A 26,106-nucleotide genomic window follows, 5' to 3' on the forward strand; every position below is an offset into this window, starting at 1 on the left:
AAAGATACATTAAATCAATAAAGAAAACATTACTCACACTACATACCATGTATTTGACGCACACACGCATGCATACTATTTATTGTCAAACTTTTGCTCTTGACGTCTGTTGTCAAATTGAGAATAGATTAAATATTGTTTGTCTTTATTAATATTTTTTTATAGTGTAGCCTTGGCGAAATTTGTGATTATAGAAGTATAAAATAGAATCATAATAGTGTACCAACTTATTACACAATTCCAATTGATTATAGTCGATTTTCGACTACTGCTGGACCTCTAGTTTATACAAATACGTCACTCGGATGTGTTTGTATGTATTTTGTTATGACAACAACTTGGCGGGAATTGCAATATACATGTACGTATACTTACTATTTTAATCATAATCATATCTATTTACAAGCACTCACTATTAACTTTACACGTGTAAATTCATGTAAGCTACCAACATAAGGAAGTAATTTGAATAGAAAAGAAGAAAAAAATGTGTGCAATTCACACGTGGTAGAAGTGAAACCTTCCAAAATTAAAATACAATTATCCTAAACGTCTTAAGTATATGTAAAATTTTGTCATTAGTAAATAATTGTAAGGTAGCGCCCTCTGTGAATTGATATTTTAATTTCACGTATAATCCTAAATTAAAATTCACTACAAGAGCTTTCATACACACGTTAGTATTAAAAAATCTCACAGATGGGGCTGTATTAAATAGTATGTATATTTCTGTCTCATTCTTTGCTGGCTTCATCCTACACATTTTTGTATTTGTGTCTCTTACCTGTCGTTTTTTCCGTTGCATCCGGTTTGAAATCCAACGATTCTAAAGAAGTTTTCACTTCAAAATGTTTGGATTTTTTGGACCGCGGTTAATCCTTCATGTTTGGGCGATTATGGTCCGCGTCTAGTTTAGATGGCAGGAATTTTTCTAATGTTTGAGTATTTTTTTGCTTGGGTCTCTTAGGAGGAAATCGCCGGACCTTCGCTCCTATACTTTGGGAGCGGTTGGCTGGGGTTCAACACTTCTATGTTGAACCCCAGCCTGTGAGCATACCGTATGTAAACCTCATATGAGGCAGAGCTCATCCAAGACGGGTCGAAATGGGGCATATCTCCCCGCTTCCCTGCCCCCACCCCGTCCCTGATCGGTAGGCAACAAAGCCGTAATTACCATCAGCTCTTTAACTAATCTCGCTAATCAAAAAAGAAATTTACGATTTGAACTCGCGTTTCTTTCTTATCTTTTTATTATTTCCGTGGTATACGAATACTTCACAGTATTCGACGAACGACTATAAGGATTATAAGTAAGCTTTAACTATTTATATGATCCGCAAATACATGACATTACTTATACATAACATTTACTTGACTTAACATTGACTTATACATAATAATATATACATACGTATATACTGGTGGTAGGACGTCTTGTTAGCCCGCACGGGTAGGTACCACAGCCCTGTCTATTTCTGCCGTGAAGCCGTAATGCGTTTCGGTTTGAAGGGTTTGGCTTTAATGAAGTTTATGAGCGAATCGTCTACCTATAAGGGCGCTGGAGTCATGGTCCAGACGGCTGGCCGATCCTTCGGCTGGCCGTAGGACCGTCGAGGCGATTCGCCCGGTTCTTGTGAATTGGGTGAATCGTGACAGAGGACGCCTCACTTTCCGGCTCACGCAGGTGCTCACTGGGCATGGTTGCTTCGGTGAGTTCCTGCACCGGATCGGAGCCGAGCTGACGGCAGAGTGCCACCATTGTGGTTGCGACTTGGACACGGCGGAGCACACGCTCGTCGCCTGCCCCGCATGGGAGGGGTGGCGCCGTGTCCTTGTCGCAAAAATAGGAAACGACTTGTCGTTGCCGAGTGTTGTGGTATTAATGCTCGGTGACGACGAGTCGTGGAAGGCGATGCTCGACTTCTGCGAGTGCACCATCTCGCAGAAGGAGGCGGCGGGGCGCGTGCGAGACGCGCAGGCCCGCCGCCGTCGAGCGGGGGCCAGGGAGGCGGATTTCGCCCAAGCCCTGGCCCTCTAAGTGTTTCGGGTCTCTCTCACATGTCGGCCTGGGGACCGGCGAAGGGGACCTAAGAAGACGACGTGCAAGCTGCTCTGCACGCGTTTTATGCAAGAGCGTCCGGGTGATGGAAGGCCGGCTATCCTCAACCCACGCTGGTTCTGACCCAGCGGGGTATTCCGAGGGTAGACCATTCTAACCGGCGCCATCTAGGCGGGCTTCGGATAGCCTGCCGACCGAGAGGACTGGTGGTCGTGGCGCCGACGACCGCCAGTCCGGCGTCCCGAGGGGGAGGGTGATGGGAGAGATGTGCTCCGCACTAAACGCTTCACTTTCCCCCCTTTGCCTTTTCATGAGTTCTGTCTCATGCGAGGTTTGGATGCTGGTTGTTGAGCGACAGGAGGTTTTAGTCGGTTCAACTCCGACATGCCCCGCCCTCCATCCCCAGTGGAGGGCGGAAGTCCGGTGATTTCCTCCTGACAAAAAAAAAAAAAACCTATAAGGGCGATTAAAATAAAATTTTTTGGGTGGGGGCAAATATTTTACTATAATAACTGAGACCTCGAACTCATGTTTCAAGGTTAGTGGCTGCATTTACCTTCATCAAGCAGGCCGTGAGCTCGTCCACCCATCTAAGCAATAAATATATATATATACTAGCGACGCGCCCTCGCTTCGCTTCAGGAACTGTAATTTACTATTGATCTTATTGAATTTTCTATCTTCATCTTTCATAAAATCGCGCATTTGGTTGTTTTTTAAGCTATTAGCATAGCATAGCTTTTATCGCGAGCTTTGAGCGTGGCGACCGAATCAAGAAATTCCGTAATGAAAATAAAACCTAACACCCCCCACTTCGCCTACCATGTAGCTCGCGTTCAACACATTCCCACGATGCGCTTGTGTAGTGTTTGTGAATAAGCGCGCGGCGTGACGTCGCACTGCATGCGCATCATTAAAATGCTGCCCATCTCTCTCTCGCGCGGTTTAGCTTATGAGTGTGAAGAGGATAGTTAATGTTTTGCTTTTGTTAATGTTTATAAATAAAGCGTGGTCTTATTTTATTATTGTTTTAATATTAAATTATTATTGTCTAATTATAATTGAATAAGTTGATAAAAATGCTATGCAATAGCTTTACCGCGGCAGTCCCCGAGTGCCACGCGTGTTTTTTTTTTATTTATATGATTGTATTAATGATTCATTATTTTGACAATAATGGCTTACACATAAAAGATATATGCTGTCCCGGGCTTTTTTTTGTAGGACTATTTAAGATAATCATTTCCATTTTACTTTATATACGTGTACCTACTTACTTGACACTTACATATTGTCGCTATATTTTGGGTAATTCTCACTATATCTTTATAAATTTTAAGCCGTGTGTTATTATGATGTGTAAGCTATATTATTTTGAAGTTCCATCAAAATCCATTCAGTAGTTTTTGCGTAAAAGAGCAACAGAAATACATCCAGACATTCTTACAAACTTATTTTTTTTTTTTTTATTGCTTAGATGTGTTGACGAGCTCACAGCCCACCTGGTGTTAAGTGGTTACTGGAGCCCATACACATCTACAACGTAAATGCGCCACCCACCCCGAGATATAAGTTGTAAGGTCTCAGTATAGTTACAACGGCTGCCCCACCCTTCAAACCGAAACGCATTACTGCTTCACGGCAGAAATAGACAGGGCGGTGGTACCTACCCGCGCGGACTCACAACAGGTCCTACCACCAGTAAAACGAGAAACATACTTTTAGAGTGTCCAAATGTTTCTTTCTTCGTGACCACACTGCCTCATCAATTAGCATATGTTCCCAAATATGATATTATCATGACATTATCGTGACATTATCACGTATACGTGAACTCGGGCGGTTGACATTAAATTCAGCGTCATTAACTGACATTCAGACGGAGTTGTGTAGAGAAACGATACAAATTATCGCTAACCCTTTGATTTCCATGTAGGTCACTGGTGGCCTATGCGGCGCACTGAAGTAATTATGTCGATTTACCGTTACTAAGACACCTGGATTGCCTAATTTTGTCTTAATTTCTTTGAAAATGTACGTTTCAGTCTTTTAAAGTATTTCAGAAATAGATTCATTCAGATCCGGCCAGAAACTCATGTAGCTGTGTCAGTCCATAGACACAGCTTTGATGACGACAAGTTCGACGAGGGTGGTGACCTGTGCTTGAGAGACTTAAAAGCACCGAGAGTGAAGTCGGGGGATCCAACCAACCTTTTTTTATTTGTCTCAGTAATGGCGGCTTTGCATTATCCCATCGCGGTCCAATAAGGCGCATCCATCTACAGCTAAACTCCTTTCGATTCGACTAAGCTCTGCTCTTGCTAGGGCTAGAGTTCGCGAGTCCTCCCAGATTTAGCCTCGTTAGCTTACCAACCCGTCTGCGCGTAGCTGTAATAGCACCATAGGCTATTAACGATTAGGTCGAAGAAACAAAAAACCAACGACTTTTATTTAATTTTACGTTATATCGCCCACTTTCGTTACTTAGCAACTACATGTAAATGCACTCATAAGACCTTTAACTGTTTACAAAAACAAAAAAACAAGTCAGGGTCATTCTTTCCTTGTTTGTCATTGAATCAGTGGTCGAGATAATTAATTCTACTTTTACGGCGGTCCGCCTATAAGAAAACTGCGTTCGTAACGCCGACAAACTAGCTTCTTCTTGTCCTTATCTGAGGTAGGATTTCCTCCTATCATACTGCATAGGGACGAATACCCGCTCAGGCGGGGGGCTGACCCCGGAGAGCGGACGTCGGGTGAGGGAGTACAAGGGGGAGTCGTTTCGGGAGACGGGAGTCGTCGAGGGTAGGGCCCTAAAAGCATCCTAGGGCCCGCGGTCTGCTCCCAACATGGGCAGACCGTCAAGTCCTACATACCTCGCGTGTCCCCTAGGCGCGGACACCCCGGATGAGGTTCGGTCCCCTGCTCGACTGAAGAAAAAGGTAGTGCCGCCCAATCGCAGCTCTAGACTAACTCTTTTGAGACTTCGAGTTATATTCAATACTGATATTCAGCATTGATATGATATGCAGCGATATTCACGTTCAATACGTCAAGCACGAAAATCTATCGAATTCGTTATGTTAATGTATCGAGTCTTCGATACGAAAACGGATCATAATTAGAAGGTAGTACTCGATAGCGAGTCTTCCGAGATTTACGTTACCGTATCACAAAACGATTTGCGTGATCTCGATTATGAGTGTAAGTTTAGAGTTTCAGGAACGCGACGATTCGATTGCGAAACAAAAGTAAGTTAATTCATTCGTGCTTCTGAAATTAATTCTTTTTACGGACGGTAGGGGGCGCTGTTTAAATCCTATACCTTTTTTTTCTTTCTTGCTAGCGATACGAATACTTTTTTGATAGTCATTTGTGCTCACCCCTATGATGACAATAGGCAGCGGTAAGAAGCCAATTACAGATATTTAATTATGTAATCGCGAACACCTTCCTTATTTATATTACCTTGGTTTTTTTTCCCTATTTATAAATATTAGTGCACCGCGTGTAATTTGTTTTCAAATGATTCTTGTTCAATGATGGTTCTCTGGAAGCGATCGCTCTTAGCGATAATAAGATCGCCAATTGTACTTTTTTGTATTTAATGGGTTTTTTTTTTGGTTTTTTTTCTCTCTGGTAAAGGGCTATTCCCGCTACGCGCAGACGGGCAGGTGAGGTCACGGGCTCAACCTTAAAGAATTTGCTAACACCGGCCCTAGCAAGAGCGAAGTTTCGCCAAAACTACCACCGGGTCGGAATCGCGAACCGCTAAGAAGAACCGGCGAGAAACTCGTTCGTATTCGTTGAAGTCGACAAAACTACATCATCAGTTATTTCAGTACGAATATTTCAATGGAAAATCATGATTTTCATCTTTACGTCGCTAACTGGCTCGAGGCCAGAAATTCGAACGGGTGCCGAAAAAAATACACATGCATACATATTACTATACCGTCGAACTAAACTAAAGCGCAACGTTTCCAAATATAAAACGGCACTAAATCGCTTAACTTTTTAGTTTTGTCTTCATACCCAATAATTAACCTTTGTGGTAAATTGCGGGTAGTTAGAGCAAGTCTGAAAGTGGCACCAGTGACAGAGAAGCTGAGAAGTGCGTCTTTGAGATGGTATGGACATGTGATGAGACGAAATGAGAATGAGGTTGGTAAGAGAGTGTTAACTATGAATGTGGAAAGATATAGAGGAAGAGGTAGACCTAAGAAGAAATGGATGGATTGCGTGAAATATGATATGTGTAAGAGGGGACTGAGCGAAGAAATGGTATATAATAGAAGAGTATGAAAAGAGAAAACATGTTGCGCCGACCCCAGGTGACTGGGAGAAGGGCAGGAGAATGATGTTAAAATTGCAGGTAGTATTAACATTGGCCAATTATTATTCACGAAGCCAAGGATCACACACAGGAGATGGAGGGAAATCGTAAGAGAGAATATGATGCAGCGGTTCGGAGTCACGTCCTTTAGTAATGAGGATAGAAACGTAACGAGGAGGATTAATAATGGCTAAGCTTATTCTGAGCACGCACGGGTAGGTACCCCCACCCTGCCTGCCTATTTCTGCGGCGAAGCAGTAAAGCTTTCCTGCTGCAATTGATTTTTTTTTTCACAAATCCTATACATATATCAAGGATCCAATAAAATAAATCATTAAAAACAAGCTTCGATAGTAGGCCGATATTATAAAATAAAAACAATTTCCTTGTCGCGTGATATCAGGTCAAAATGATAAAATTATTGTAACGCCATCGGTCCTTGATTCGTGTGCTAATTTCCAAGTTAATCCGACTTCTTAAAGTCGATGAAAATTAGTTTGAAAAATTTCGTGTTATATAGATATGTAGATAGACACGATATAGGCAAAGAAGGGCCTATTAAGAAACCGATGTTTCATTGCGATTATGGTCCTGGGGTACCCCGCTGGTACATAGGGCCCTCACAAGTTGTCTCCACTTGAGCCTGTCTTGTGCTTGCTCCTTAACATCGCTCCAGGTAAGGCCGGCAGTCCTCATCTAGCTCTCCACGGTGCGTCGCCAAGTGTGTACAGGACGACCAGGTCTTCTACCACGCGGTTGCCACTCAAAACCTGTCGATGCGGCGCTGAATGTATCCTATCCAGCACATTTGCTGGTAGCCTAGGTGGCTATACCAGCTACGCCCAGACTGATATGTGAGCTCACGGGCTCAACCTGAGAGAATTTGCTAACACCATTTCTAATAAGAGCAATGCTTCGCAGAATCTAAAGTCGGCCATTTTCGAGGGGCAATGTTTTGGGAGTTTGGTTACACACAGTCCAGAGTATGGTAGATGGTAAATATTTGAGCGACTCCCTTAGAAGATTCCACATTAATAAAGAATAAGTACGATTATTTATCCGAGTTTTTTTTTTTTTTTTATTGCTTAGATGTGTGGACGAGCTCACAGTCCACCTGGTGTTAAGTGGTTACTGGAGTCCATAGACATCTACAACGTAAATGCGCCACACACCTTGAGATATAGTTCTAAGGTCTCAGTATAGTTACAACGGCTGCCCCGCCCTTCAAACCGAAACGCATTACTCTTCACACGGCAGAAATATGCGGGGCGGTGGTACCTACCCATGCGGACTCACAAAAGGTCCTACCACCAGTAAAAGTCACCAGCTTCTCGTGGTAGGTATCATTTCAATTACTTACCACCCAAATTATTCGCTAATTTGACGGTAGGACGTAAAACTGAATCGCACTGAAACTGATATCACGGAAATTCGCACATTCTGAAAAATAAACTAATTAAACGCGCCTCTAGATTAACCTGATTTGAAAAATGTTTTGATTTACATTGATTTCCAGATCACCCATTCATTAATCTAAATTTACTGACTAATTATGTAATTTCTTAAAAATTAAAGTGTAAATTTATTTTTTATTTATCAAAAATTAAAAAATAACTGAGTTACAACCCTAACACAATCGAGTTCTACAATTTGTAATCTTTTTAATTAAGTTTCGAAACAATTCAGTGGGATTTAGATAGCACTCAACAATTCTAAATACTACTTTATCTTTTTTTAATTAGTCTTAGCCCGCTGTAAAGATTAAAACGTATTCCATTAATGTCTTAAATCTCTAGTCAATGTCATTGACAATGTTTAATTTTCAACTAGATTAATGATTGTCGCGGCATAAGCATAGCAACATCAGTTATTCACTAAGCTTTAGACTTTTAGATTCTCAAGATGGTCCTTCGAACTGTATTAAAATACACATCTCCTATTCACGAACAGTAGAATTAATTCAGAAGTATTCTATCTCATTTTCTTGCACTCTAAATTCTATTAATGTATATGTTTGTCTCTTTGAGTTGAATAAATTTTCACTCACACACGACAGACTAACCTTGATGTCTAAATGAATGAAAAGAAAAGTAATCGATCTGTCACATAGTGATTGAGTGGATGGATACACCATATTTATAGACACTTAAAGAAATCAGTGACGTTACTGGAATTATTCCTTATGTATTTGATAATCTATATATTAATACACCAAGAAAAAACTTTGTATCCCTTTTTACAAAAATTGCGCGGACGGAGGAATATGAAATTTTCCACACTTATAGAGAATATAGAGAAGAAGTGCACAATGCTAATATTTTTTTTAAATAATGCATAAGAGGTACATAAAATCAATAAAGAAAACATTACACACACTACATACCATGTATTTGACGCACACACGCATGCATACTATTTATTGTCAAACTTTTGTTCTTGACGTCTGTTGTCAAATTGAGAATAGATTAAATATTGTTTGTCTTTGTTAATATTTTTTATAGTGTAGTCTTGGCGAAATTTGTGATTATAGAAGTATAAAATACAATCATAAGTGTACAAACTTACAATTCCAATTAATTATAGTCGAATTTCGACTACTACGGGACCTCTAGTAAAATAAAATAGTTTATAAGAAATCATTTGAGCATGTGTTTTTTCGATCATTTAAAATCATTATAACAAATGTTCCCATTTAAATCAATTGAGATAAAAGTGAACAGCAGGCGTGTACCAATTTTTCTAATGAAATACGTACTCGACAAAGGTTCACAATTGACTTCCACGATGAAGGAATAACGTCGTGTAATAAAAATCAAACCCGCAAAATTATAATTTGCGTAATTACTGGTGGTAGGACCTCTTGCGAGTCCGCGCGGATGGGTACCACCTTTCTGCCGTGAAGCAGTAATGCGTTTCGGTTTGAAGGGTGGGGCAGCCGTTGTAACTATACTGAGACCCTTAGAACTTATATCTCAAGGTGGGTGGCGCATTTACGTTGTGGATTTCTATGAGCTCCAGTAACCACTTAACACCAGGTGGGCTGTGAGCTCGTCCACCCACCTAAGCAATAAAAATAAATAAAAATAAAAACCGAATTTATACTGCTTATTTTTTATATATATAATATAATAGGTAAAAAAATACATACAGGCATAGTTGAGATGTTTCGTTCAGAAAAATTACTCTCCTATTTGTACTGGCTTCTAGTCTCGATTTTTTCCCCAACTTATTATCTACCGGGTTATATGAGAGTTACCTGTATGTGTAAAGTCTGTATCTCACAAATCCAAAAAGAATGGCATTAAAATAAATACATGTGTATTAAATTAGAATCATGTGACTGGCTATTTTAAATAGAGTTGTTAAAATGAAAGTTAGTTTTATCAATGAATACTTTTTTTTTGTTTTTAGAACGAAGTTCCTTATGGGACGATGCGAAGGGGTACCCTAACCGGGAAAAAACGTCCGTAACGTAAGATTTTTATTAGTAATTCACACAGGGTATGACTTAACTTTGTAATAACGTACAAAAAATAACATATTTTTATTATATATTTTTTTATAAATTATTGTGAATAAAATAAAGTTGATAACTTTGTATAGTTTTTTTTTATCAATAAAAAAATCATAATAAAAAATGTATATCCGAATAATTATTTTCTTTATACCTCGAATAGAACTTAAAATCGATATTTTTATAATAAGGAACTTCGTTCTTATCCGGTGTCCCACGACACCACACATCTTTTTGTATTAAATGATTTCATTTTAATAAATGTATCGAACATCGTAATATGTTAGCTCCATCAAATATTCCAAAAAGAGCCACAGTTCTGGTCACATGGTCTATTAAAAAATTCTTCTTATATATTGACATGACAACATAAACTATTTAAGAAATTACTAGTGGCAGCTCTATAACCATTCATTAGTATCTCAATCCACTAACGGTGCTTTTAGGTGCCTCAAGCACCTAAAACTCATGTCTCTAGGTGGATGGCGCTATTAAGATTGCCAATATGTATAGGCTGAAGTCCCTATTTAACACCTGGTGCAGCCATCGTAAACAATAAACAAAAAGACGAGATTAAAATATGAATCGTACAGAAATTTTCCAACTCTTACGACTAGAAAACATTTGCAATACACAAGATAGTGTCTTGTTTTCATACAGTCATCAACCTTATTGGATTACCCATTTATACATATCTGAATACAGCTAGTGAAGTGTGCAGTATATAGAAACTGAAATGATTCACCGTTTCACGTGCAAGATAACGTTATTGTGTCATTATTATTTATTATAGTCACTTCGGGTCTCTTTACTGGGCAATCATTGGTTTTACTATAATCCGATCGCTACCAAATTGCACGGGATCATCTACTGTGCCAATCTAAAGATTTCCTAAGAATTTCATCAAAATCGGTGTAGCCATTTCAGAGTTTATAGGGAAGATACATACACATACACAGTGACATTTACTTATGTAGAGTCATGTTGCAATTACCATTGTTCTCAGCTAAAGCAACATTATGTTGCTAATTGAATGATAACCAAGTGAATATATCATACTTTGTCATGTGTAAATTGCCAATTGTAATTTGTACACTCAGTACTCCTGGATGGTGGTACCATGCTAAGTGGATTCTATAATACACCACAATTGATTACACACAATTATATCTTTTGATGGATTAATTTACAGTTAAATTTACATGCTTAATATGATTTATTTGAGGTGTCTGTTTGAAACAAAGAACTGTAAGAGATATTTTTTAAAATAGCTTAAGTTAGTTTATCATTGGATAAACCAATAAATTTTTGTTCAGACAAAGGAAAATTCTTTGTTAGTTGTTAAAGCGTTCTATAGTTTTTTTGTGTAGATTTCAATTGTAAATACAGGACCGGGAGCTTTGTGGGAAGTCTTAAAATATCCATTTCCAAGGTCCCAGTTAGTACTTTTCCGCGAAAATGTTTAAAATCAACTAAAACTACATAGTGTAACTGAAAAACTGTGCCGTTTCAAAGGTTATAACATAAACTTGATTCCGTGTATTTCGAGCTAGCCGTCGCGTTAGACAGAAATGGCATACCACGGCCAGAAAGTTTGAAACATGAAATCATTCGAACAAATGTTCCTAACGTTTCATTTTGAATATTTTCCGTAAATGAAGTCGCGTTACCGTTTTAAAATAAGCTACGTGATTTCTTAGTAATTTTGAGACGAGCACTTTGTTTGCAATATAAATAAAACTTACCTATTTTGAAGAGCGATTGACGTCAAATTTCAACAAAAATTATTACGTACACAAAAACACTTCATCGGTCACTTTCTTACGTCACGGCGTTTTTTAAAATTTTAAATTAAATAACACGTCAAATAAATATTTGATTTGCTTAAATATTTTATGTTTGTTACATTAGAAACACGTCAATGCTCGCCCCTATTTTGTACACATGTGATTGATAAGAATGATATTTTGTTGAACTTAATGAAATGAGCTAAATGAATGACAGCTGAGAAACGTCAAACAAAACATAGAGTTGTCGGACGGTTAACGGATTCCCTCCTCTCCGAGCTCGATGCTAAATTTTTCATCACTTTTAATCACTGCTAATATCCGTACTAAGTTTTGGGTGTCAGACATATAAATTAAACAGACTAACTTTATTTACACTCTGATTTAATCTACCAATTTTACATTGATGCGTCTTATTCAACTACTCCCTTCTGTTTTTTTTTTTTTTTTTTTCCTACCTAAGCTGATAGCCTTGAGAGGCTATTTCAGCGGAACCTTAACTAGTAGGTGAGCTCACGGGGCTCAAACCTGACGACGTTGCTAACACGAGCCCTAGCAAGAGCCGTGCTTCGCAGAATCTACCACCGGATGGGAAACGCGACCCACTGACAAGATCCGGCGAGAAACTCCGTGGGCTGTGTCTGAGGGTTAATTTACTCGTCGAACCCGTCGCTTGCGACGAAGGGCTGTGCTGTGCGGTGACCGGTGCTTGAGGTACCTAAAAGCACCGTTAGTGGATCGGGAGGATCCGAAATGACGTGTTTGGGGCGACGTCGACTGTTTTCCATTCTTTCCGCAGGATCGGGAATGTAGTTACTGGCGCGGCGGCCACGATGAGAGGGTTCTCGTGTCGTGCCGCTTTATCGAAGTGGCCACCCTTCTGACCGCCTGCATTCTCTTTTAAATATGTCTCAGCCGGCTATCCCCTCTTGACCGGTCACGTGGCTTAGTCACGTGACTTTAAAAGCAGTCAATTAATATTGAGCAACTAATAAACAATAATATTTAAATGTTTTGCAATACAAACCTCATATTTAATAATAATTCTTAAGATAGGTATACAGGACTTTATATAATAATATTAATATAAATAATCATAAACCTTACATAAGGCACATTACGAGTCTCGTTTAATATTATGATATGGTTACACAAAACCAAAAAAAGTAGAGTCTGTAAAATGATTATGACTAAAAAAAAGTTGGGAGCATTGATATGTGTCCATTTTTTGGGATGATGAAGTTACTGGTCACCATCCTCGTTCCTTTCCATCTTCATCAGGACGGGTGGGCGAGATCGAGGTTTCAACCAAGAGCTCCGCAAACTTTGCTAACAACTGCCCCTCAAAGGTAACAGCTAACAGCTCAAAGGCAGCTGCTTCAATGCCTGGTAACTTTAAAACATAATAAGAATGGCAATAGTAATTAAAAGTCCTAAAAATAAGATTAATATAAGAGATAATAAATATAAAAGAAAGATAAGATAGGTTTAGGAAGCGACCCCGAGGGACCTGGGCGGGCCCCCCGGCGCGCACTCTGCGTGGCCGGGGGCTCCGTCTGTGGGGGAGTTTTGCTGGACTTCCACCGGGCGCGTCCGTAGGTGGCGGATAACGGGATCCTCTGGGAACAGTCCCACTCCCAGGGGTATCGTCCGGTCTTTTTCGTTGCAAGGATTTCTAGGTGTTAGGTAGGTAGGCTAGGTGTAGGAGTAGGGTAGCCTAGTTAGGCTTTGCAACGAAAGAGATCGGATGACGCGGACCAAAACCAGCAGGGGGAGTTGCGGGCTCTCCACGCCCTTCACTCGCTGAAGGGTGCTCCTCCTGGAGACGCTCGGGCTCCCTCTCTTGTCCCCTTTCTTCCCCCTTTTTTGTTTTTTTTTTTCGGGTCACGTCCGACCTGTTTCGGACGTAACCCATGGGTGGTGGTGGGCCACTTTTGGCCTGCCCTTCGATGGAGAAGTGAGCCGGCGTTGCTTACGCATCTTCCGGCCGCTGGTCGCCATGTCCCCGGCTTCGGCTACAGGGGCACGCCCTCCAGAGGGGGGTACCGGTATACCGGCGTGGCTTCGTCGTTGTTGCTCTTTTGAGCGTCGGGCGGTGGTCTGCCGTGTTGCTTGTTGCACTCGGCGGGCCGCCGGCCAACCCGTAATCCTCACCGCGTGGGGGACGGGGGCCGCTGCCGCGAGGCACGGGGCTGCGAGGACGTAAACCTCTTTAAAAAATGCCCCAATCCTAAGCTCTGGTGCCCGGCGATGGGATGAATGGCTGGAGGGAGTCCAGTCCCGAGGGTACCAACCAGACCCCAGGGGACCGACCCCTGGTTAATCAAAAAGGAATAATGAAAATGGCACTTGTTAAAGATTTATTACCCCAGGAGGGTACCTCCCGCTCTGCGGGGGGAGAATCCCTCCGTGCGGTCGAGCGATCGGCCGCACGGTGCCCCACCGTTTCTGGGGGGGGCAAACAATGCCAAGATGTAGGGGGCGACAGCACGGGTCGCGTAAGGGACAGAGTCCCCACCGTGCGCCTCGAGCGCTGTGAGAGCTTGATCTCGCTGTACTCGGCGCGGAGCTCCGCAAGGGGCGACGCATCTAGTGGGCGGGAGACGCCAGCTCTGTTTGCTGATTGTGTTCGGCAGCGGACTCGGCGGAAGCGGAAGTCGGCTCGTCAGCCGGCGTCCTCCGCTCCGTCCGACTCCTCGGAGGGTGAGCCTGCCAGCGCCAAATACATGGCGTTGGCGGAAGGGCCGGCGGCTGCTGCGGCGCCGCCCGCCACTGATTGTGAAGATAGTCTTCCTCGCGGACTGGCTGCTGCCTCCTCGGCGCATTCCAGGGCCGCCTGCCGTGAGGCAAGAGGAAAAATTAAAATAGGAGAGGTCGAGCGCCTGGAGCGCTCCCTAACGGAGGTGGGTCCCTATGACCACCTCCGAGCATTCGAAATAGTGAAGGACATGGTCGCCACCATAGCTACAAAATCGGCCAAGGGATTAAAGGGCGACTACGTGCGTGCCATGAAGTCGGCAGCCGCCACCTTGGCAGAGCGCATGGAAAAGATAGTAAGCCGCACAACAAATGAAGAAACAATGGACCAACGCAAGGAGCTGGATCTGATGCACGCCCGCCTCGAGCAAGTGTCAGAAGAGAATGGCCATCTTCGGGCGGAGAACGGTCAGCTCCGCGTCGACATGGCCGAGCTGCGAACAATGGTTGCCGATCTCATCGAGCGGCAACGCAGCTCGGCCCCTGTCCCTTCTCCGCCCGAAGCGGAAGGCCTCACTGAGGTCGAGGAGCTGAGGCGGCAGCTCCTTATACAGGAGACAAGGAGCTCGACCGTTGAGCGCGCAAGACCGCCCCTCGCTCACGAGGCGAAAGATGGTGCCCCTGTGCCGGCACCTCGAAAGACCAAAGGAGCGGCTACTATTAAAACATACGCGGGACCGAAGAAAGCTGTGGCACCCGAGACACGGTCGGCCACTTCTGCCGCTGTTCCGGCTGGGACTCCTACAACCGGAGCGTCTACGTCTGCAGCTACGGGGGCAACAAGATCCGCCCCCCCAAAGAAATCGGCGTCTACTCCTGCCCCGTCCCAGCCTGCGAAGATGGGGCCTGGCAGGAGCAGAGAAAAAAGGAAGGAGAGGACCAATGCCGCCAAACCGGCCCCGACCCCCCAGCTCCGCCCACTGCCCCCCGCCCCGGCCAACATGAATGAGGCCTGGACGACGGTGGTGCGGCGAGGGCCCAAAAAGGTAGCGGCGCCTGCCGCGCCGCGCCCCAAGCCCGCCCCTGCGGCCACCGCTCCCCGCCAAGAGGGTCGAGCGGAGCCGAGGGGCCGACCTGGACGAAGGAGGCCGCGCGCCCCGCGGTCGGCTGCAGTAGTCGTGGAGCTGCTGCCGGCCGCTAAAGGACGGGGCATCACCTACCACGAGGTGATGACCCAGGCGCGCGGCGGCGTGAATGTGGACGCCCTCGGCGTGGAGGGGGGCATCAAGGTCCGGCAGACGGCCAACGGGGCTCGTCTTATAGAGTGCCCCGGCCCCAACACAAACGCCGCGGCCGAAAAATTGGCAGCCCGGCTGAGGGAGATCCTGCCGGACCCCGAGGTGGTGCGCATCGCGCGGCCCGTGAAGATGGGAGAAGTAAAAATCACGGGCCTCGACGAGTGCGCCACAAAGGAGGAGGTCGCCTCGGCCATCGCGTCGCAGGGCAACTGCGCCCTCGCTGACGTCAAAGTCGGGGAGCTCCGGGCAACCTACTCTGGTACCCGGACGGCGTGGGCGCGTTGCCCCATCGCAACGGCGAATCTCCTGGCCACCCCTCCACAGGGTCGGCCTTCCGACAGCCCAGGAAGGCTGCGCGTGGGCTGGGTAGTGGCCCACGTGCAGCTGCAGGATGCCAGGCCGTGGCGCTGTCTTCGGTGCTTCGGCACCGGCCACGGCCTCGCCAAGTGCCCCTCGACCGTGGACCGCAGCGGCTTGTGTTTCCGCTGCGGCCAACCGGGGCACAAGGCAGCCTCCTGCACCACAGCCGCGCCGCACTGCGTCTTGTGCGACGCGGCCAAAAGGAAGGCCGACCACCGGGCCGGGGGCCCGGCGTGTAAGTCCGCCCCCTCCTCTACCAAAACGAGGAGGGGCGGCAAGAAAAATAAAAAGAAGGAGAGGCCGGCTGCAATAAGGGCAGCCGGCGAGTCAGTTCCCGCCGCGGCACCAGACGAGCCGCAGGGCGGGACAGACGAGGGAGCGATGGACGTAGCCCCGTAATGGGTTGCGTCCACCGCTTCCTCCAGTGCAATTTGAACCACTCCGCCAGGGCACAGGATCTCCTCGTCCACACCATGGCGGAGTGGTCAATCGACGTCGCTGTCGCCGCGGAGCCGTATTTCGTCCCCACCGACCAGGACTGCTGGATAGGGGACGTCGACGGCTCCGTGGCCATTATATTACGACAGTCCGCGGCGTTACCCCCCTTGGATATGGTGGCCAGGGGACCCGGGTACGTCGCGGCTAGGATCGACGGGACCGTCGTGATCGGGGCGTACTTTTCTCCGAACAGGAGCCTCGCCGAGTTCGAGCGGTTTCTGGGCGGGCTCGAGGTGCTCTTGCACCGCTTCGGGTCCCGCCCTGTCATCGTCGCGGGGGACCTCAATGCCAAGTGTACGGCTTGGGGCTCCCCCCGTACGGATTCGCGAGGCGAGGCTCTTTCGGAGTGGGCGATCGCGACCGGCCTCTGTCTTCTAAACAGAGGTACGGTCGCGACTTGCGTGCGGTGGAACGGGGAATCTCACGTGGACGTGACGTTCGCGTCCCCGTCCGCCGTGCGCCGCACCCGCGGCTGGCGCGTACTCGAGGGGGCGGAGACGCTCTCGGACCACAGATACGTCCGATTCGAGCTCTCCGCCTCCTCCTTGTCGTCGTCAGCCGCGGGCGCCCGCGGCGAGGAGGAGCTCCCGCAAGGTGCGCCCCGTTCGTTCCCCAGGTGCGCCTTGAAACGGATGAACAAGGAGTTGCTGATGGAGGCGGCCGCTGTTGCTGCGTGGGCGCCAAAACCCGCGCGGCTCGCGGACGTGGATGCGGAGGTCGACTGGTTCCGGGGCACCATGGCAAACATTTGCGATGCCGCTATGCCCCGGGTCGGCCCCCGAGCACCACGTGGGGGTGCGTTCTGGTGGTCGCCCGAGATCGCAAGACTCCGCGAGGAGTGCGTGAGGGCGCGCCGCCGGAGCGCACGCCACCGCCGCCGCCGTCGTCGCGACGCTGCGTTCGCGGAGACGGCGGCCCAGCTGCACGCTGACTGTCGTCAAAAGCAGACGGCGCTGCAGCTGGCCATCGGCGAGGCCAAGAAGCAGAGCATGAAGACTCTCCTGGAGTCGCTCGACGAAGATCCCTGGGGGCGCCCATACAAGATGGTTCGCAGGAAACTGCAACCGTGGGCGCTCCCGGTGACCGAGCGGCTCCAGCCTCGGCAGCTGCGGGAAATTGTTGCGGCACTGTTCCCGCCGGCAGCGGGGGGGGACTTTGAGCCCCCCCAGATGGACGCCACGTGGGGCACGCCTCCGCGTCGCCCCAGCGTTCCCGCTGCCGAGGAGCCCCCTCCCCCTATCACGGGGGCGGAGATCCATGCGGCCGTGTCCAGAATGAGAGCGAAGGACGCGGCCCCCGGCCCTGACGGCGTTCACGGCCGGGTCTGGAGCTTGGCCTTCGAGGCCCTAGGGGACCGGCTCGGGGGGCTTTTCGAAGCGTGCCTCGAGTCGGGACGGTTCCCGTCGAAATGGAAGACGGGCAGACTGGTCCTTCTGCGGAAGGACGGGCGCCCCGCGGACTCACCCGCAGGCTATCGCCCCATCGTGTTGCTGGACGAAGCGGGCAAGATGCTCGAGAGAATCGTCGCGGCCCGCATCGTCCGGCACCTGACCGAGACGGGTCCCGATCTTTCGGCGGAGCAATACGGCTTCAGAGAGGGCCGCTCGACTATCGACGCAATTCTGCGCGTGCGGGCCCTCTCCGATGAAGCCGTATCCCGGGGCGGGGTGGCGATGGCGTTATCCTTAGATGTAAGGAATGCCTTCAACACCCTGCCCTGGTCGGTGATCGCGGGGGCGCTGGAGTATCACGGCGTCCTCGCATACCTCCGCCGACTGATCGGCTCCTATCTCGAGGGCAGGTCGATCCAGTGCATCGGACACGGTGGGGCGATGTACCGCTTCCCCGTCGAGCGCGGTGTTCCGCAGGGGTCCGTCCCCCCCTGCTGTGGAACATCGGCTACGACTGGGTCCTGCGGGGCGTCATTCGGGGACCCCTCCCCGGGCTGAGCGTAATCTGTTACGCCGACGACACGTTGGTCGTGGCTCCGGGGAGGGACTACCGGGAGTCTGCCCGTCTGGCGTGCGCAGGCGTGGCACACGTCGTCACTAGGATCCGACGGTTGGGGCTCGAGGTGGCGCTCGACAAAACCCAGGCCCTGCTCTTTCACGGGCCGGGACGAACGCCGCCTGTGGGTGCCCACCTCGTGATCGGAGGCGTCCGCGTCGGGGTCGGGGTGACCGGTCTTCGGTACCGCGGCCTCGAACTGGACGGTCGGTGGAACTTCCGCGCTCACTTTGAGAAGTTGGGCCCTCGGCTGATGGCAACGGCCGGCTCTTTGAGCCGGCTCCTTCCAAACGTCGGGGGTCCCGATCAGGTGGCGCGCCGCCTCTACATGGGGGTGGTGCGGTCGATGGCACTATACGGCGCGCCCGTATGGTGCCACGCCCTGACCCGCCAGAACGTCGCCGCGCTGCGACGTCCGCAGCGCGCGATCGCGGTCAGGGCGATCCGAGGATACCGCACCGTCTCCTTCGAGGCGGCGTGCTTGCTCGCCGGGGCGCCACCCTGGGACCTGGAGGCGGAGGCGCTCGCTGCCGATTACCGGTGGCGTAGCGACCTCCGCTCTAGGGGGGAAGGGCGTCCCGGCGAAGGAGTAGTTCGAGCGCGGAGGCTCCAATCTCGGCGGTCCGTGCTGGAGGCGTGGTCTCGCCGCTTGGCGGACCCGTCGGCCGGCCTCCGTACCGTCGAGGCGGTCCGTCCGGTCCTCGCGGACTGGGTGGGCCGCGACCGCGGATGCCTCACCTTCCGGCTGACGCAGATGTTGACCGGCCATGGGTGTTTTGGCCGGTACCTCTTTAAGATAGCCGGAAGGGAACCGACGGCGCAGTGCCACCACTGCGCGGACCGCGACGAGGAAGACACAGCGGAACATACATTGGCGCGTTGCTCTGGATTCGACGAGCAACGCGCCGCCCTCGTCGCGGTCATAGGTGAGGACCTCTCGCTGCCGCGCGTCGTGGCTACGATGCTCGGCAGCGACGCGTCCTGGAAGGCGATGCTCGACTTCTGCGAGTCCACCATCTCGCAGAAGGAGGCGGCGGAGCGAGAGAGGGAGAGCTCTTCCCTTTCCGCACCGATCCGTCGCCGTCGAGCCGGGGGCCGGAGGCGGGAATACGCCCGCACGTCCCGGCCCCTGTAGGTGGCGGCCTCCCCCCGGTGAAGGTCAAGGGGCGACCTGAGGGGGTGAGGCCGCGCGGCGCGCTACCAGCACTCTAGCGCGCTGCCGTGGAGTGAATAGAGCGACCGGTCGACGGTGTATCGCGTCCCGACCCGGCAGGCTGGTTCTGGTCCAGCGGGGTATTCCGGGACACCAGCGGCACCGTCTGGGCGGCCCGACGGGCTGCCGTACCGAGACGGCCGACGTTTCAGAGCCTTCGATTCGCCTCGAAGGCTCCGTCGGCTGGGCGTCCTTGGGGTGAGCCGCGCCGTCTGGTTGTAGTGTTGACCGCGGTAGCCCCCCTACCTCATCCGGGTTCTGACCTCGGAGGGGATCGGACGTCGGGTGTAAGAGTGCAGGGGAGTCGTTTAGTGGGTGGGTCCTAAAATCCTTGGGCCCGCGGTCTGCTCACAACACCATGCAGATCGTTGAGTCTCACATACCCCGCGCGCCCCTTTTGCGCGGGGACCTCGTAGGAGGTTCGGCCCTCTACCCGAAAAAAAAAAAAAAAAAAAAAAAAAAGGTTTAGGAAGCGACAAAAAGTGATAGACAATATATTTAGGATTCAGAAGAAAAACCATTTAAAAAAAATAACAATGATTAGGACACATTACAGAGACTTAAAACAATGACTCACGCAAACCATGTCCACGGCTACCTTCTCTCACGAACGATCGAAATGATTGAAGAATTACTGGTGGCCCGTAGGCCTTTCCAGTTTCACCAGGACATGTGGGCGAGCAAAGGCTCAGCCAGGAGGGGTGGGATTTGCTAACAGCTACCCGAGCGCCTCCGAAGGAGACCTAACAGCTAAAGAGCAGCTGCTTCGCGAATGAATCTACTACCGGATCGGAATCGCGACCCGCTGAGAAGATCCGGCGAGAAACTCAGCGAGCTGATTCATGGGTTAGGTTGCACGGCGAACTCTTTGTCGAGTTCAACGAGTACGGTTACCGGGGTCCCTAAGCCTGCTCTTAGTGTTAGATCTGAAGGCGTCTAGTGCAAAGGTTATTGGATCTGATGGATCCGTAAGGACGTGTCTAGGGCGTCGACGGTGACTGGCTCCTGCGTGATCCGGATTCGGGGAGTAGTCAGCGGCGGCAACGATAAGGCGATTATCATGACGCATAGCCTTATCGAAGTACCGTTCCGACGCTGACTTCATATATTTCTGGATGAATGTTTCGAGCAAAGGCGTTGCTATTTATAGGCACTGTACCCTCAACATTATTATAAAATTCGTGTTTCCTAAATTAACACTTACACCCGTATCTTTAGTCGTTTACACGAGCTTAACTCGACTCGACTCAACCTCCAACACGCGTTTTGGTATGATTAGTCGTAAAAATAAACTCCACTCAAACGTCCTTGGAAAAATTTCCTAACCGGAGTGAAGTAAGCGAACTGTCAAGTCAAGGTACGTCGCGACGTACCTTAAACGTTCCTCAAGGCTGGTTTTCTATCAATGTCCAAATAGTATGTGGACCGCAAATGGAAATATATGATATTGTTGTGCAATGGCCTGGATCTGTGCATGATTCCCGCATATTTAGATAATTTAAGTTTGATAATATTTATTAATAAAGTAAATAGTTCGAGGTTAGACATTTGAAACTCTTTATTTTATTTACCTACATAAGAGACATATTTTGCTTACTACCTGATAAATAAAGTCAATGCGATTATAAGTTTTATTTATATAATAATAAACTGGTGGTTGTGGAAAAGCACTTCAACAACACGATGCAACCAAAATCACACAAAAGCGGCGAATAAAAATACAAAGCCGGATCCGAAATCTAAAATAATAATAGGTTAGAAAATAAATAATACACTTTCAGATTTACCGCACGCACACATATTTACCAAAAACTCAGCAATCAAAACATCAAACAAGTTCATCTAGTGTCAAACAGACACTGAAGTAGGAAACAGACAGCGGCAGCTTGAATTTGACATTAAACAATGACCATAGACTACAGAACTCTATGGGTTTGATGCTAGCTTGATCAAATGTTCATCATTATTACCTCACTCGAGGACAGTTGAGGAATATTGTAATGATCGACTAAAAATACCAAACTCGAGTAAGTTTGGAGGGAATTCTCGAGCATTATCGGATGAGTTAAGAGTGGAGGACTATTTTACGAAACGTCTAAAGATACGGGCACAAAACGCGCATTGGAGGTTGAGTCGAGTCGAGTGAAGCTCGTGTGAACGACTAAAGATACGGGGGTTAGTTCGGCAGCGTTTGCGGTAAAAAAAATACGAACGTATACTAATGAAGATACGGCACGTCTGGTTTATTTTAGTTATTTTCATAGTGTTATGACCTATGGCATTTTGCTATGGGGCAATGCTGCCGATGTCCTCCTGCAGAAGAGGGCTATTCGTGCTATTTATAATATGAACCCGAGGGAATGCTTGAGGGACAAGTTTAAGGAAATCAAAATTCTAACTTTAGCGTCCCAATACATTTTTGAAAATTTATTCTACGTGCGTAAAAACATTGATGAATTCCCTAGAGTCTGCGATTTGCCTAATGTGAACAAATATAGGCTTGCGTTGCCGGCGGCTCGAATTAAGAAAGCAACTCTTTTAGGGGGCTGGGTGTACAACTTTTCAACAAGATCCCACTAAACGTTCAATTACTACCTGTTCGTAGATTTAAGCAAACTGTCAAGGAACGTTTGTGCAACAAGGAATATTATAAGGTTAAGGATTATTTACTAGATGGCACTACGTGGGAATGAGGCGTTCGCTCCTGGCCTTTTCATTTTTCATTATTATAATTTTTTATTAATTTTTTTTTATTGTATTTTTTGACTTGTTTTTCCGTTTATTGAAAATATTTACACTTAAAAAAAAATTTTTTTTTGAGAAAAACAAAAAAAGCCCGCTGTGTTTTTTTCGCCGGTTCTTCTCAGGACTGTGGCTTTTTTTTGGAACCGGTGGTAGAGTTAACATTGTTATTTATATTTTGACATTCAACAAGTGTGTTATACTGACATCAAAGTTGAAATAAATGATTTTGAATTTGAATTTGAATAGGTTTCATACTTCAGAGGGTAGAGCTAAGGAGAACCGTCTCTGTGTCTGAAAAAATGTCCGTTAAAATCTGCTAAATAAGAGTGGCGCTACAGTAGTAAACGGGTAAATTTAAAAAAAGGCGCTGAAAGTTATTAGAACAAGATAGAGAAATAAAAAAAGACGAAAGAACTGTAAGCACTACAAAATCACAAAAAGTATTTTATTTAAAGCTGATAAGAAAATGCAATCGATGCCTCCACGTTTTACCACAGCAATATTTTTTTTCTTTATTCTTTATTGTACACATATTTAATACAATATCATAATTGCGAAAATTTATAATGTTTATAAGGTTTTAATGACGCAATTAGTTTGGACTACGTAAACATGTGAGGTCTTTATTACCTACACTGTCACTAACTACTCTAGTCATTAAATATATTAAATTTCCTAACTCAGCATACTTCAATCAGTTAACAACTGCTCAATTCATATCATACCCTGTGCCTATGCTAGCGCCATTCTGGAGAATTTTTGAACTGTTATTTAGTGGTGAAAGTGGGACACTTTTTCAAGCTTCTTACCTCTACCCTCCATAATTTCGCTAAAGCAGGTACAGACAAGCCGTTCATAATCAAATCTGTATCTCAATATATTATGAGATATTTACTTGATAAAATACAAAACTTATTTTATTTTTTTGTTTTCATTTTGGTACATTACGAAAATAATAGTTTGAGAGCATTAGTAACGTGACGCTCCGAAATTTCCTGACCATTTTGATGTTAGATGAAAAAAATATATAGAAAAACCTTTGTCGCTACTTAGTTCTATTGCTATCGAGGTTTGTTGATAAGTACAATAAGGTTTGGTGTTTAGACTTTCGAATGTTTCAAAGCAAATCATTGGTTTTTGTTAGGTATGTAAGCATCGGCGGCTGCGTCCGCCGTCAATATAATAAAGTAGTGCGTAAACAACCAGCTTTGTCATTACACGCGTCCTCGGACACACTACTGGCGACGAGCTTTACGTATACCCACACGTGACGAAAAAAAAATGTTCGGGACGTCTTCTTTAAGTGTTTTGTCGAGTTTTGATCATCAAAATCAAGATTGGAAGACATATAAAAGTAGATTGCAGCAATGGTGCATAGCTAACGGCATCGATGAGCAGTCTGATAAAGCCGGAATCAAGAGAAGAGCAGTACTCCTCAGCGCACTCACAGAGAGTACCTACCAGCTCGCAAGCAACTTAGCGTTACCCGACGATATTGCGACAAAGAGCTATGAAAGCATTTTAGGTATTTTAGATGAACACTTTATTCCAAAGCGGTGCGGATACGCAGAGCGGTATAATTTTTACGCAGCGATGCAGCAAAATGGTGAAACTCATGGGCAATGGGCCGCACGCTTGCGAGGTCTGGCCGCACACTGCGCTTCCAAAAACCTAGAAGAATCTCTGCTAGATAAATTCGTCATGGGAATGTTGCGAGGACCCGAGCGAGAAAGGCTTTTTGCACAAGAAATCAGAGAGCTGACGTTGAGTAAAGCTGTGGAGCTGGCAGAGAGCGTGCGGTGCGCACGAGAAGGTGCAGCTGCAGCGGTAGTGCCGGAAACATCCGGTCGGGAAGGCGTTTTCAAGATTGCCCAACAAGCAAAAGGGAGCGCGGACCGAACAGCCGGCGAAAAATGCTTAGTATGTGGTTACAAAAATCACAAAACGTCAGAGTGCCGATTTTCTAAATTTAAGTGCAGAATATGTGATCGTAAAGGTCATCTCCGTAGAATGTGCCCCAGGAACAAAGTGAAGCACTTGGAGCAAGGTAACGACGATGACGAGGGCGATGACGGTGAGTTTTTGAAAAATATAAGTTGTCCAAATGGTGAGCCTTTGTACGAGACCGTGTGTTTAGAAGGTCGTAAATTTAGATGCGAAATTGACAGTGGTTCCCCTGTGTCTGTTATATCCGAAAAGACATACAAGCGTTGGTTTTCCGGGGTTCCGTTGTCACCACCAGCGAAAAAATTATTTACGTATGATGGGGGTACCTTGAACATAATAGGGGTGCTTAATATGAATGTCGAGTATTTGAAACACTTAGCGTTATTGAGTATCTACGTTGTTCGGGATGGGGGACCTCCCTTACTAGGCCGCGACTTTATGCGTGAATTTAAATTAGAACTCATTTCAACCATTGGTTATTGCAAAAACGTTGATGTTACTACGGTAATGGAACTGACAAAACTATTTCCAAAGTTATTTTCAAACGAACTAGGTTGCTTTAACAAATTCGAGATCAGTTTAACATTAAAAGATAACGCGAAACCGGTTTTTATAAAGTCGCGACCGGTACCTTTTGCATTAAAAGATAGAATTAATGCAGAACTCGAACGGTTGGTTTCCTTGGATATTTTAGAACCAGTAAAGTACTCAGACTATGCCTCACCAATAGTCCCGGTTCTAAAAAATGACGGCAGCGTTCGTATTTGTGCGGATTATTCTTGTACAATCAACAAACAACTACTCGTGGAGAGATATCCTCTACCATCGGTTCAAGAACTGTTTACTAAACTTCATAACGGTGAGGAGTACAGTAAGCTAGACTTGTCTATGGCGTATATGCAATTTAGAATTAATAAAAAATCACAAAAATTAACATGCATTAACACCCCGCGTGGCCTATTTAATTATACTCGGTTAGTGTTCGGTTTGTCGAGCGCGCCGGCTATCTTTCAACGGGCCATGGAATCGTTGGTAGGGGACATGGAGGGCGTGTATTGTTACTTGGACGACCTGGTACTCACTGCTGAAAATAGGGTTCTGCACGAACGAAAATTAAAAGAAGTTTTGTGTCGTCTACAGGATGCGGGCTTGACCCTGCGTAAGGACAAGTGCGCATTTTTCCAAAACGAAGTATCATACTTAGGCTACACCATAGATAAAAACGGGATAAGAAAAAACCCCGACAAAGTAAAAGCAATTTAGATGCCGCTATTCCAAAAAATTTAAACGAGCTACAATCATTTTTAGGGCTTATAAACTACTATAGGAATTTTGTCCCAAACGCATCGTCTATATTAAGCCCATTACACTTCTTATTACAAAAAGGCGTCAAATGGCATTGGAACTATGAGCAAGACGCGGCTTTCACTTGCGTAAAGAAAATGTTAGCATCGGAACAGGTGTTAGCACATTTTATTACTGATGCAAAAACAATCGTGACTGTAGATGCGTCCCCGGTCGGGTTAGGTGCTATCCTGTCACAGGAGGATCGGAACGGGGTCGAGAGACCGGTGTCGTACGCATCTCGCTCGCTAACGCCTGCAGAAAAAAAATATTCACAAATCCAAAAGGAGGCGACAAA

General features: G+C 46.6%; 2 protein-coding genes across 3 annotated transcripts in view; one reads left to right on the forward strand and one right to left on the reverse strand.

The window, feature by feature from the left end:
* The window catches only part of LOC114251670 (monocarboxylate transporter 9), a 55,379-nt gene extending 43,466 nt beyond the window's left edge, over positions 1-11,913 (reverse strand). For both annotated transcript variants that reach the window (XM_089731228.1, XM_089731229.1), the window contains exon 1: positions 11,658-11,913. The gene's annotated coding sequence lies outside the window, so the exon portion shown is untranslated. The remainder of the gene's footprint in view (positions 1-11,657) is intronic.
* Positions 11,914-14,160: 2,247 nt separating this feature from the next.
* LOC149501884 (uncharacterized) lies at positions 14,161-16,489 on the forward strand. The gene is made up of 3 exons (XM_089731460.1): positions 14,161-15,442; positions 15,635-16,110; positions 16,480-16,489. The coding sequence occupies exons 1-3, from the start codon at positions 14,426-14,428 to the stop codon at positions 16,487-16,489; spliced, it is 1,503 nt and encodes a 500-aa protein (XP_089587586.1). The 5' UTR covers positions 14,161-14,425.
* Positions 16,490-26,106: the final 9,617 nt, after the last annotated feature.

Source organism: Bombyx mandarina, chromosome 11 (genome assembly GCF_030267445.1).
Source record: "Bombyx mandarina strain Sakado chromosome 11, ASM3026744v2".
Lineage (NCBI taxonomy): Eukaryota > Metazoa > Arthropoda > Insecta > Lepidoptera > Bombycidae > Bombyx > Bombyx mandarina.